This window comes from Macrosteles quadrilineatus, unplaced genomic scaffold, assembly GCF_028750875.1.
Source record: "Macrosteles quadrilineatus isolate MER2022 unplaced genomic scaffold, UCM_ALF_1.0 Scaffold_3__2_contigs__length_128488019, whole genome shotgun sequence".
Lineage (NCBI taxonomy): Eukaryota > Metazoa > Arthropoda > Insecta > Hemiptera > Cicadellidae > Macrosteles > Macrosteles quadrilineatus.
Window position 1 is genome coordinate 124,657,721 of NW_026542596.1, and position 14,087 is coordinate 124,671,807.

General features: G+C 36.1%; 1 protein-coding gene across 1 annotated transcript in view; it reads right to left on the reverse strand.

The window, feature by feature from the left end:
- LOC128990111 (cadherin-99C-like) overlaps positions 1-14,087 on the reverse strand; it is a 123,376-nt gene that overhangs the window by 52,100 nt on the left and 57,189 nt on the right. Inside the window, exon 3 of the mRNA XM_054412365.1 lies at positions 13,389-13,428. Coding sequence (XP_054268340.1) covers positions 13,389-13,391 — 3 coding nt within the window. The 5' untranslated portion in view covers positions 13,392-13,428. The remainder of the gene's footprint in view (positions 1-13,388; positions 13,429-14,087) is intronic.

Consider the following 14,087-nt stretch of genomic DNA (forward strand, 5'->3'; position numbering starts at 1 on the left):
CAATACCACATATATGACCACATAAGCTGGAACAGGCACGGTTTCCACGGTTAATATTTAGAAGAGTTGAAAATAAAACGAAGACAGTATGTTTTTCAAAATTAAGCAGATATTTTGTCCAAAAACTTGATATAAATATGAGTAAAACCCTCGTTCGTTAATCCATATCACAATGAAGTTAAGTAAGGATTTTCAATATTTTGCTTGATTGTTAATAAATTTTCATAACAAATAACTAAAATCCGAGTTGTAAAATCTCAAGCTATGCAATTTATTCAAAAGAGATCAGAAGTGTAACATTAATGAATAGACATTGTGATGATAATTTATATTTAACAAGATCAGGTGCAGTTGTGTCAATAATGGAAATAATATTAAATTCAAAAGTTCCTCTGTTGATCCCGTTTTCACCTTTTTGTGCTTTTATTTTTTAAATCTTACTTGTTAAGAAGAGTAGGTCTAGTAATACTGTTGTCAAAAGTAATAACTTTAAGTCTCAAATACCACTAGAAACCTAGATTGCCAAAACAAAACAATGCAAACATAAACTTTGTCTGTTCAACTTCCTTAGCAATAATTAACTACATATTTAGTACCATAAGTTTTAACTTAGTGTGAAATTACAAAGCTCGTGCGTGATGGAGTTTTTATACAAATGGGTTCTAAACGGGGCTCTAATTTTGAGAAAACATAGAAGTTATGGGTTTTTTATCTCTGTTTCTGGAATATAATGTAGGTTATAAAGACCGACATCGGTTTTGAGATTGGCCTGAGGAGTTGGGAACAAGATTTTGTATCGTCGAGACAAGGCTCTCGCCCCGGGGTGGTACAGGAACAGTGGCGCTGAGAGTGAGAAAAAAACAATCACTATACCATACCATAGTATTTTCATGGAAATCAAAATTAAATTTTTTATTCGCAATTTGATGCAGTCTAAATCAATCTCCGCACTCACCTATTAACTGAGGTTATACGTTAACCGGTTTACGGCACAAAACTTAAGAAACTGAATTTGCTGTTGATATCGGTGGCATTGTGACAAAGCATAGTTTATTTAGTACATCTTATAATGATATGAAGTGTTATTCTTATTGTTCGGGCCACAGAAAACAAGTGGGTGTCGAATTACTGTAAAACCAAACCTAGTCTTTTGTAGTTTAGGTTTTACTAAATTTATTTTGTATTAAAATAATTGAGTGTTTTCATTGCCAGATTATAACTAGATCGTAGAATATGTATAATTGTGTCCTAAAATATATTTTTTATGTATAAATTGCTGGAAGAATGGTACTTACCATGAATACTTGACAGGAACCGATATGGATCATAAACATAAGCAAATGACGTTTTTGGCTCGAGGATAAACAATAACATTGCTTAAATGGAACTGCCAAAAATGCCATTAGTATGATTCGAGCCAACGACGTCATTTGTTTATGTTTATGATCCATGCCGGGGTTTATTCTAGTATTCGGGGTATTTACATAAGCACAAACAAAACGAATCGTAATATAATTTGCACTATTTATAGCTATATTTGACCAACCATTGATACATTTCACGAATATATAAAACGTATTAACGCTCCAGTTAAATATACAAATCTTTCATAGGGACGAGTTTTGAAACTTGTTTGTCAACAAGCTAAACCCATTGTCGATAAGAACCTACAACAGATAACCTACTCTATACAACAGATACACTAGACATAAATTTGTTTTAGTAAAAATCATATCCCTCTGTCTTGAACGCTCTCACGCTCACTTTACTTCGCGTTCACCGTGGTAAACCTCCAGTAAAACACAATCGAACTGAAGCAACATAAAAGAAAGGGTAATTTAGATTGATTTGCAGGTGAAAGCCAAGCACTATTAGCTTGACAGGTATTCGTCGTCGACTGTTAGCTTTATCTATTAACTTTCCTTCCGTCGCCGAGGAATGCGATGAAAGCAGCGACGTCGACGCGCGTTTGATGAACGGCGAAGACTTGACTGATTGTCGCTGAAATGATACATCACAGTTGGCTTTGAAATCCGAGCTTTGCGGTGTTGTAATCACTGTAGGCAATCAATTATTGTACACTGCTAGCTGCCGTGCAATCGTAATCAAATTGTCGTAAATTAATGCCGAATATAGCAGCAACGTTTAGTTTTCTATTAGCACAACACTAACACTTGATTTGTTATTTTCCCTTGTTTCTGTTTGAAAATCATTCATGTGTACGGTCAAAAAGATGGCTTTGATATTCTATTTGAATTCTAGCCACTTTTAATGATTAAGACTGAACGTTGAGGAAACTCCATCTGTAGTATTTAACCCAACAAATGATAATTTTTCTTCGAAAAGTAGTTAATCTTCATTCTGTCCAGTAGGGAAATTTGCTAAGGATATGAAAATGTACAATAGAAAAAACCTTTTTACGAAAACGGTCATTAGAAAGAAATCAGTAAGCAAAAGGTGACTTTTGTGATTGTTATATTGTTATTCCCCATTGAAATGGTTTCACTTTGTAAGAAAACGATACAAACCCTGGTATATTACGTCGTCAGCAAGGTTTCGACCAAAGCGTAAACTTAATTATCGTTTATTTCATAGTGCGTTTACGAATGTCAGCTGTAAAGCCTGATACTGATTCTCTACAACCTTACTATGTGACCTTGCGAAATATTAAAGTTCGCCTCCACGCTCTGCAGCAGATGTTGAATGAATGACGGGAGGCTGCTGACTGCTGAGGTGGGAGAAAGCACGGAGAAATGCTGAGGCCCTCGAGCTGTCTTTGATACAGTTCCAACTTATCGCCTCCGTTTGACCTCTGGCTGCCGAGTGCGGTCAGATAAATGTCCTAATGGATGTGAAAACTGACCAGAACTGCCATCTGGTCATGGATAATGGACGTCTCGTGTAAATGTTTACTCGCGGCGCGTCTGATGTGGTAAGGTTGGATTATAAGCGGAAAAATACTGGGCAGACTACTGTTGATCAAAGCTTTAGATTGATATAGACATTTTCAATATAGATCGGAGAAATCGCTTCCTCAACACATGTAGTGTAAGATGTTTGTGATACAGCAAACTAGCCTGTGAGATTGTGAGAGTAGCACAAGAATTGTCAAGCATTTGCCGTTGAAGGTTAGTTTTTACAAAAGCTACAGAGTTGAATGGTTCTTACGTTGCTGAAAGCTTCAAATTTATGAAAGCCTTTTCAATCATCATCGGAAAATCGTATCTTCAAATTTTATAGTTTATGGTTTCCTTGAATAATCACAGCAACCTGTAGACACAAAAAGAGTGCAAGAAATGACAAGCATGTTCCTAATTGTTATAGAAAGTTAACTTGAACTATTGCATCAAATGTGTCTGCTTTGTAGCCGTGTTGATGGTTGGATGAGACTACATACGTAACAGAGAGAAGCACGTAATGTCTTCCATTACCTCAGAGGTTGCGGTCGCGAAATGGAGATGCATCTTGCGAGACCAACATGCATTTGTCGTAATGTCTAGTGTCTGCAACAAAAGTGATATACTGCGTGTATGTGATGTGACTACTAAGTATGAAGAAGATTGTGTAAATGAATCAACCCATTTTGGGAAAAGTATTGTTAATGATTAATCTGTGAATGACTTTGCTGTTCAAAACCACTGTAATTCTGTTCTGATTTATGACGGTTTTGTAGGTGTGTTCACTTTCAGGTGACAAATAATTATTTTTCAGGAAAGACAAATGCATACTTCTGACCCAAACTATAATTGGCCTATATTGTACGTGGGTTTTAAATAACTAAAAGTCGTGTGTAGCAGCGTTTGGATACTCCAAAACTATAATTCCAGAAAAGGTAACAGTACTTCTTTTCCTGAAAAGAGGTGTCATATAATCAAATACGTATTGGACGGAAGGAACCCCCTAGGGAACGTACATTAGTTTCTTTTGTCTTGAATATTTTATGTACGCGATATGTTGATTATCAACGTTCTACATTTTCTTCCATACATGAAAGAAGATAGGATATTGATGCTTATTTGTTGAAAACTTACGACGTTGGTATTTGTAATTAACATATGGCGGCATATAAGGGTTTAAAATAGAAAATGGCATGGAGTTAAGCTACAACCACATCTCTGAAGCACAGCGGCATCTTAAATTCCAAAATTTTTCAAAATGAGACAATAAAAAACTGCTAAACTTGTCCCGCGCCACAACAGGTTGACGCTCCCACGTCCAAGCATCGCGAGACTATTAACTTAATAGACCAAGAAACACATTAAGAAGCCCGCCGACCCTCTGGGTCCATTCTACAACCGGTCGAACCTCATCCACTCCTAGCCCATTTATTATTTCTTAATTTGGCCAACTTACTCTGTCATTCGGAATAATTCCATAGCACTTCCGCAGTGTGTCCGTGAGCTGAATATATAAATGCTTAATGACTTTCGCTCAGGTTGTTTTAGTCGGTTTGACCTCAAGAGGGTCAGAGACCTGGAGGTATTTGGGTATTTGAGAGAAGAGTGCCAATGATGACATAGGGTTTGACAGGGTAATTCATAAAAACTTGTACAAAGATCTTCAACACTGCATAAGCGAAATATGTTTTGCCTTTTTTTTAGATCTTTTGGGATGTATAACCTTATATCTCACTACTACTGATTATTTTCTGACAACAACTCCAAGTGAAGAGGATTAGGGTGAACTGTAGTTTATCTCAAACAAAGATGGATGGAAGCAACACATTCGTTACCTTAGGCTAGTATTTGCACAGACCAAAATTCGAAATCAATCTTAACTTCAATTTACATCTTTACTACAACCATTGTTAACCAACTAAACATTATTTAACTACACTAAAAGCTTCGACTTTCTGTCGAAATCAATACACTAAAAGGGTTTGTACTTGGTAAGAACAACGATTGAGATTTGTTACCAGCTTATAAGGTCTAGGAATGGAATGCTTATTTGTTTCCATACATTCCACAACATTTTACCACTGAACCAATAAGGCAAGGAACGAGAACATTCGATCGTTTTTGTCATAAAAGTCAAGTTGGACTAGAAAATAAGTGGTACAGTAAAACTAATCGTTCGTTATTGGCAGACACCTGGTGCTCAGTATTATTCCTTGTTTCCCTCACACAGAACACTGAAGACCTCAAGGTGAGTGTTGGCCAGTAAACACATGAATGGACTATTAGCAGCGACAAACAGTGCCTTGACTTGTCTACGGTATTTACAACAGTCGCTTCTCTACAGATGCATTAGCATCTTAACTGCAATGACATTTCATGTCAAACCCCTCTCCTATGCAGTTATATGTACAGTTTGTTGCTTCTTCAGGCAAGACTCTTCGTTCTGAACATTCTAGTTTGCATTGGACTGAAAGGGTGTATTTACATTTTCTAGCTAACAACCAATTCAGAACCACGTTTAATTAAAATTTCATCAATTAGGCTATAACTTTTTCAACGACACCGATACGTTTGAAATTAAAAATAACTAGTGTACCTGTTGCTCGAATTCGAGCAATTGCGAAGCATTACAGGCGACTCAAAGCTTATGGAAATACTCACGATCTACACAACAGTTAGATATAATCAAAATCTTTTGTAAATACAGTATATTTTTTCAGCTTATATTTTTTCAAAAAGCTTATCTTGTTTTTTTAGTGTTTTCTACAAATTTTTCCCTCTCATAGCCGCATTAGGTCGTCTATGACAACGATTATAAATGAAAAAAAAATATTTCTATTCTTCTACTTGGTTGTGTTCTATGACTTTTTCTATGATTCCATTGTTTGCAAATCGATTAATTCAATGATTGCTCAAAAAATGTATAACAGTGTTAATTCAGTTTTATTTTTAGCCCATATCAAATTGTCCAGGATTTCTCGCTCTTTTCGATTGTAATAATTACACCAACCCAAGTTTCGTCTACAGATGCAATATGCCAACAAATATCACCTACGTACAATCTCCAAGAAGTGGTAAAAAAGGCAGAAACCAACCCATACAATAGATATAAGTTAACTCCAAAAGAAATAATTTTAAGAGTTACTGTGATATTAGGATTTTCCACTGATTTGGGAATAGAACATTATATTGCAAAACATGACACGATGCAGAAGAAAATCCAATTTATCAATCAGAAAAACCCATTGCAAATACTGTACTTCATTTTGACAAATTCAATAAATCACAATTTAAATATTAACAGCTGTTTCATTAAAAAGTAGTGTAGAATTATGCATATGGTCGTAATGTAAACAAATCTGAAGAGGCAACTTTAAAGGCTTCTGGGGCAGAGCCCCAAGGGAATTTACCTCGTTCCTGTTTTGATGGCTCATCTACAGACCAAGACCTTTCTTTAGAGACCCCTACCAAGTTTCTACGCCCAGCCGTTCTCTCAAATTAGCTGTGACAAAAACCCCGTTTTCCTCCATAAGAATAACATGGGATGGGAATTTAAAGGCCACTGGGGCAGAGCCCCAAGGGAATTCACCATTTTTCTCTTTTGATGGCTCATCTACAGACCAAGACCTTTCTTTAGACACCTCTACCGAGTTTCTACACCCAGCCGTTCTCTCAAAATAGCTATGACAAAGAAAAACTGTTTCAAATTAATATATAGATAAAATAAACAGTTACCTTGTTCAATACCTTTGGTATTGTTAGATGACCAAATAGATGATTGATAGATGATATTGAACAAGGTTTATTTTATTATTTAAATCTTCAATATCCAGTAGTAGGAAAATGAACTATGGAATTAAAAAATCTTACTATGTACGAAACTAATGATTTAGTCAAGGAAGGAATGCCTATCCCAATATTTATTCAAATAACAATTGCTTTATCCAGTCACTTGTATTAATTACGTTGTTTAATACTTTGTTTGTGTCCACAGCGACCCTAATAACATATTATACCGAAGATTAAAGAGTGGAAGCAGCTTTATATTTTTTATCTGTGATTATACTAATAACCGTTATCATGTTATTGTCACTTATGTCGACTTAGCCAACCTAATAGAGTTTTCGTCTAGTCTGTGTAAACACCTATTATCGAATACACCCGAGAGTAGAGAATAAAACGTAATGCAGTATATGATGCATCCTCGACAATAACGCCAAGTTTGACATAGGTTACATAGATTACCAGCGATAACTTAAGATAACGTCTTCATAGTCTGCTTTTATGTCTGGACAACTTATGTCGACTGTAACTTTTAACGAGTGTTTGTGGCTTAACCAGAACGAGCGGTTTGAGTGAAATATTTCGACGGAAATGTTATTTCCCGAGTTTGACGACTTGCAATAATATTGTGTAACATTGTGTGGTAGAAAAGATGCTCTCTTTGAAATAACAACCATTGCAATCGACGTATTGTTTATATTTATTTTTTTTATTATTTACCATAGGTTATACTTTATTTTCCTTTTTACGGAAGATTCCATAATCTAAATTCCATGGATTAAATATACTCCCTTATATTTCTATCTTCTTGATTTATCCTCTTTATGGATTAAGAAGTGTTTAAGGTTAGTTCAGTTTGGCTTGTGCAGCGGGAGTTTTGTCATATTTTACTGGTTTCTTGTTATTATTGACTACAGTATTTTAAAACTATTGTGAGTAAATATAACAATGTATTGTGAAGTAGTGATTGTTCTCTGGTCCTATGACTGAAGATTAAATCACAATTCCAAATTAGAATGAGATAGATACATTTAGTTGTCCGTTATATTAGAGGACAACATTGTAGTCGACATAAACTCACTTTAAAGTAAGTAATATAAGAAGGGCTTCAGATTAACCGATACAGTAGGATGATAAGTTTACTTTGTACTATTCATAGCCAATCAATGTTAGAAATTCCATACTTTACGTGCTGCACTTCATACTTTGGTAAATTATAACCAATAACGAATATTGTTTTGTATTATCCAATACTATAAAAAAGCTTGAATGATTAAAAAACTAGCAAAATAGGTTGACTGAAAGTCAAAGTTACTAGTAGAATGGCGAGCACTAATGTCACACACGCACGAGTTAACTACTTGTCCAGTATAAATGCCCCACGACATGTCTACAGTGTGTTCCATAATTCTAGCAGCAACCAGTGTAAAGTACTCGACATTGTGGGCTGCTCTAGTGTAGTGCTGTGGTGCTAATGGCGACTACCGAGTAATTACCACACTTTACAGTTTAATCATTCAATTAGCCACAACCAGCCATAAAGTAGTTGGTTATTAATACACCGTGTGTGCGGTACCGTGCACGCTACAGGTTGCAGGCAGGTAACAGATAATATCAGAGTAGTTACATCGTCGTAACCTACTACCATGTAACCGTTACACGGAATAGGTTCCTCAATTACTTGTCGCATACAATAGGTCATTGGGTGGTCTGGTAGCTGGGGGATATTTACGTTTACGTCTATAATAAAAGTGATACAAACCGTTATGAGCTTTTTTTAACTTTTACGTTAGAGTCCAGACCTGGTATTTTTCGTCTCCGTTGTGTACATATTGTATATTAGGTGTGTAAATGATTATTATTATGTAATAGATTAATGTTTTCGGGGGGAAATGATAGGCATTGTATTGACCCCTTGGATTGTTATATTTATCCCAGGACAATTATTTTATCTTGCAGATGATATAAAAGTCATCAAATTGTTTAGTTTCAACCAGATGATTTATTTTTTATTTGGAAATTAGTTTAACTTATCATAATTTTATGACTATGATCGTTTCACAACTTCTCAGAGTCAATGCTTCGTGAACCACATAGATCTTTCAAAATTGTTACCTACTCCTACATAAAAACATATTGACTCTGTATGAAGCAGACATCCCATCTATATGGACCAGCTGCAAATCATTTGCTGAAAATAAACATAGTTAAATGAGCCACTTGCTGAGTCCACTTCAGAAAAAAGTGTTTTGTCACTTATTTTTAGGTGATGTGATAGTTGATTGACGTTACAGAAGTTATCCTATCACTGATAGATCGGTAAAACAGCGGTGGGAATCAAATGCCCAGGTATATCTTTTAGGAAAATGTTTAACAAATGATTACGGATTGAGATCAAACTGTTATATTTCCCTAAGTATTTTTTGTTCCACATTATACGTAAGCTATCTCGCCGCTACAGTATAGCCACACCGAGCCCCGCCTAGAGTTGATTAACAGGCCAACTAACACTACTAGAACCACACGCAACCGTCACCAGATAAAATATAAACACAGTGTTAAGCTCGACATAAATCTTTGTTTTTGGAAAGACTGAAAGTAATAGCCTCGCCCTTGAAACACCTGCGCGGATGCGTCCAAGGGCGCATTTACATAGCAAAGTCGGCTTCTGCTTAATAACAGATTTATGCGAATGAATCAGTGGTATCAATCCACTATTATATATGTAACACGGAACACGCAGATCCCGCGACAGGCCTCCAAGCCACATCATTCATTACCTACGTATTAATGAGCGCGATTGAGACAGATTATCCTTGATTTATCGCCCCCCTTTCCCGGGCTGCTTTTGGTATAATTGTTTAGGAAATCGTTTTTGATCGCTTCTGTGGGTGGCCGAGAAATCCTCTCAGTTTTTGGACTTCTACGAATTTGGAATGATTGGCAGATTATGAATTGGGTTTCAAATTAAGTCGTGTAAGTTGATGTCTGTAGTTTAGTCCGAGAAGTAGGCTGAATGCCAGTGCATTGACTCATAACCAGTCAACCATGCAGCAATTATATGAAACTAAATCAAACCAATAACTAATATAGTACTTTTGAATTAGACTACAACATGTATGGTTTATCTTTTGTCTAAATATACGTAAGCACTTCATCTTTGTTACGCGTTTACTTAATTAAATAATATATTTTCCAATAAAATAGATTATAACCTTGGTAGATACATCAACAATATGTATCTAACAAAATATTTGATCCATCTGTAGTAAACATAGCATAACCACCGACCTTTGTATGCTGTTGTATTCACCAATAGCCAGAGGCATATAACTCAACATGGGTCTTCAAAATCATATCCCACATCCACTATATTACCGTGGTAAAGAACGCTTTTGCCCATTGTACTCAGGTTCTTTGTCGGAGGTTTCAGAGGCAATTAACTCTAAAACGCGACCGCATTCGCAGCTCCAGAGATGCATTAACAGTTTATTGACAAGAGCTTTGATGGCGCCGAATCGTCCGGACACGTTTGTAAGATAATTACGTTTTACAAGCTACACCGAGGCTTTTAACTTTGCCAATTTGGCCCAATAAAACCCGCCAGTCTCTTGTGCTCGTGAAAATAAAAAATAAACCATTCGTTCTGTACGACTTATCTGTTGGCGTTGTCCGGAGACGTCGTTAAAATAGCTGATAATTAATACATAAAAGTGTTTTGAAACATAAATATCTAATTTTAAAATACTGACCAAATATTTTAGTCGTGGACTAAGTGGGTTTCTGAAAGATTTATATGAATGACAAAGAGAGAAAACATCAGTCGTTATCTTGTTACTATCCAGTACTCTTCGAAAGTTTATTTGAATCACAATTTGTGTATAAAACCATGCTGTACTACCTCAAGTCGAATGCATCAATTTTCCATTGTTATAAACAATTTCCTTCGTCCAAAATGTTGTTTATAGTCAATGCCTCTTAACTCACCAACATATTGCAAATGTTCTGAGAACGGTCCATCAAGATATTCAAAATATAAAACTATGTAATTCAAGTCGAGAAACGAGAAAATAAAAATCCAGATATAAATTTTTAACATTGAAAGCCCAAAAACTTTAGACTCTTTACGAGAAGAAAGTGACAAGAAATTAATAGATGTCATATTTCCATGTAAACTAATAACGAATAATACTAGTGAAATAAATAGTTATTTGTGCAACTAGTGAGAAAAGTGAGCAATTGACTCACTCGAGAGAAATCCTTACTCACGAGCCGTAGGCGAGTGAGGAATGGTTTCTCGAGTGAGGCAATTGTACTTTGAACACGAGTTGCATATTATACTTTTCCTACAGTTACCATAAAACAAATAAATTGGTGACTACATAACCTATTTTTACACAGAAGTGAACTTTTAATATAACATTTAATCAATTTAATGTGAAGTGACAAATACAACAGTACAACAGCTGACCAGCTGATTTACAGCCAGTGCTGCCAACGTATTTCGCGCGCATACGACGTTGCCTGCATGTTACGCGCTCACTATTTCGTGCCTTCACGTTGCAAATCTGGAGTGAGACAAAGTAATTAGAGTGAGACAATGTTAACATTGTCTCACTGATGAGCGAATTGGCCACTTTGCTTTCTCAAATCAGTGAGAGAACATGTACATTGTTAGGTAACTGTAGGAAAAGAGATTTTCCAACACTAGACTAAACATTATACACAATTACAATAATAACAACACTATTTTGATAAATTCATACAATTTCGACTAGTCACACCCGATCACCATCAGGACCAATCCGTTTGATATTAAATATTAAAATTTTAAAAAGAGCTCAACAACTAAAGTCTGGGTGTAACGATTTTGTTATGGTAAGCCTGGCTTAATTAATTTAAATAAGCTGATTTTAAAACATTTTCCTTATTTTGTAGTTGGCAAGTTGGCAGCGCTGGTGACGGCGTTAGCAGAATCAATGAAGTGGAGAGAACCGGTCCAGAGTGTCCTGATCTTCACAACAGCACGAGTCCTGCGCCAGGATCAGGCAAATAAACTGTGTGCAACAATGACTCCGTACACCCAAGGGTTACAGTCAGTATTTCGTCAATATATTCGAAAATTTCACCTGGTTAAGTAGGGGTTATCTCCCTTACGTTTATTGTTCGTATATTTTCAAGGTTTCATATGGTGATGTCATGGGTCATGGAAGAGACGCCGTCAGTAAAACGTTCGTTCAAGTTCCCGAGAATGAGCGAATCGTCTCTTGAAAAGAGTGTTTCAAATATCTAGTACAAGCTGCATTGTTGCACTACATACATAGGGCGAATCACAACCGTAGGATAAGCTGGTAAATTATTTTTTGCTCTTGTACTCGATTCATAAAAGGTCGCCAGTTCGATGCTGAAAAAGTTAGTAGCATGTTGATCAATCGAAACTTCAGTAGCATGTTGATCAATCGAAACTTGAACCTAGCTATTATTGATCATTGTCCCTTAGCAATATTGACCAGAACAATGCCTGATTTTTGTTAGTAACAAAGGAACACGGATAATTTACACGTGTTTTACTCTTATCCTGCATTAATCGTTTGCTTGAAAACATTCTCAATAATAACGTTGAGAAAGTGATCTTAACCAAGTTTTAACGTATGGTCACGAAGATTCAGTTTAAATGGAGTCACACGGATACACACTTTGCTGGAAAAATCCTTTATGAATAGCCTAATAAACAATATGAACCATACTAATACCATCACATTGTTTAAAAGTTTGTTTTACAAGCTAAAAAGGTTCAAGAATTTTATGTTAATTAGGTGTCCATAATATTACAACCCAGATCTAAATGGGTTACTTTTGAATCTGAAAAAGCTACTACGTTGGAAGACCAGGTCATTCATACATTTTAACGAAAATTTATTTTCTTCAATGACAAAATAATATTATTCAGCAATACTTAACATATTTCTTGAGACCCAACATCAACGGATAACCTCGATATAAGAGCAGACCGCCACACTCGGAGTCGGTCACAGTTTACCGCACGAGATCTTGCCGTTGACACGACCTCCCCCTCTAATAACACAGTATTAAATGTTACATGCAGCCTCTTGGTCTGATTATTGTAATTGCTCGCCTCAGGCCATCTTTGGCTTAATGTAATTACCCGACATTATTACATTAAGCCACAGTACGTGTAATGCGCTATGCTGCAGCTGCTTGATAAGTGGGTCGCGTTTCTTAAGTGCTTTCACCAGCTTTATTGGTATATGGCATTTTACAAGTTGGAAATTCCTTAGGAAGTGCTGACGCTTGTACATTGGTAAATCGGATGGCACTTTATTGGAGGCCTATTTACATTTGGTGGTTTGTGTCGTATGCGGATTAATATATTAGTACAGTTTAGTTTAAATTTTGGCTTGGCTTTTAGTGGGAAGGGGTCTTATCATATAGCGTTTTATCGCCAAGAATCTTAATTTACCATACATAAATGGATTTAAGTTTAAAATGTGATGTGAGCTCCATTGACCATTGAAGACTGGCGGAATAAAAACATTGGGCTTACATGATAAAATTACTGATCTTAACTAGCGGGACCTTTGTAACAAGTTTTTTTATAAGAAACACCAATATATTAATACTTATAGATATATGTTCCAAACACCGTTAATTAACACAAAGTGACATATAGTAAAACTTGAAGCTTACCATTTTTATCCGGCTCAGAGGAACGTCTTCTCCATCAGTTCTGAAAATATAAACAGAATTAGAATTCAATATGAAACATAGAGTTCATAGAAGCTTAAACTATTCGTATGGAAACCTTACATAGCCTACGATAAAATATTTGAAAATGCATAACATTTGTTATTCTAAATAAATGTAGTAATCCACGTAAAAAGTTGTATCTGTCAAACAATATCTTCTCCCATACACCAGAGCTTCTTACTTCCACAATAGATAGTTCTAAAACCCATTTGATATCACTGCAGCTACCTGTAGGAAAAAGTCACAAATTTACGAAATATCAAACCTAATAATCTAGGTACTTTTAACATAACCGAATAAAAATGAACTGCTTATGAGAGCTTGAGGAAGCAATAAAGGCAGAAACGTTTAGGGTGTGGAAGCGTGGAATCGCCCAAACCCCTAATGACGGCTGCAGGCGGCCTTGGTCCCGCAGTAAAGCAGTGATGGTCCCAGTGGTCCCATAAACACAGCTTGTCATTCAGGGCTGGGCAGACATCGAACACTGACCGAGGCCAACCTTGTACTCAGACTTCATATGCTAATTATTGTAATGCATTCCTCGGCTCGTCCTCTGCCTGAGGCACCCTCCATTATCATCCCTGTTCCTCCTTCTTTACTGTTATTCGTTCCTGATGCAAATTGCAGACTCGTTCATTA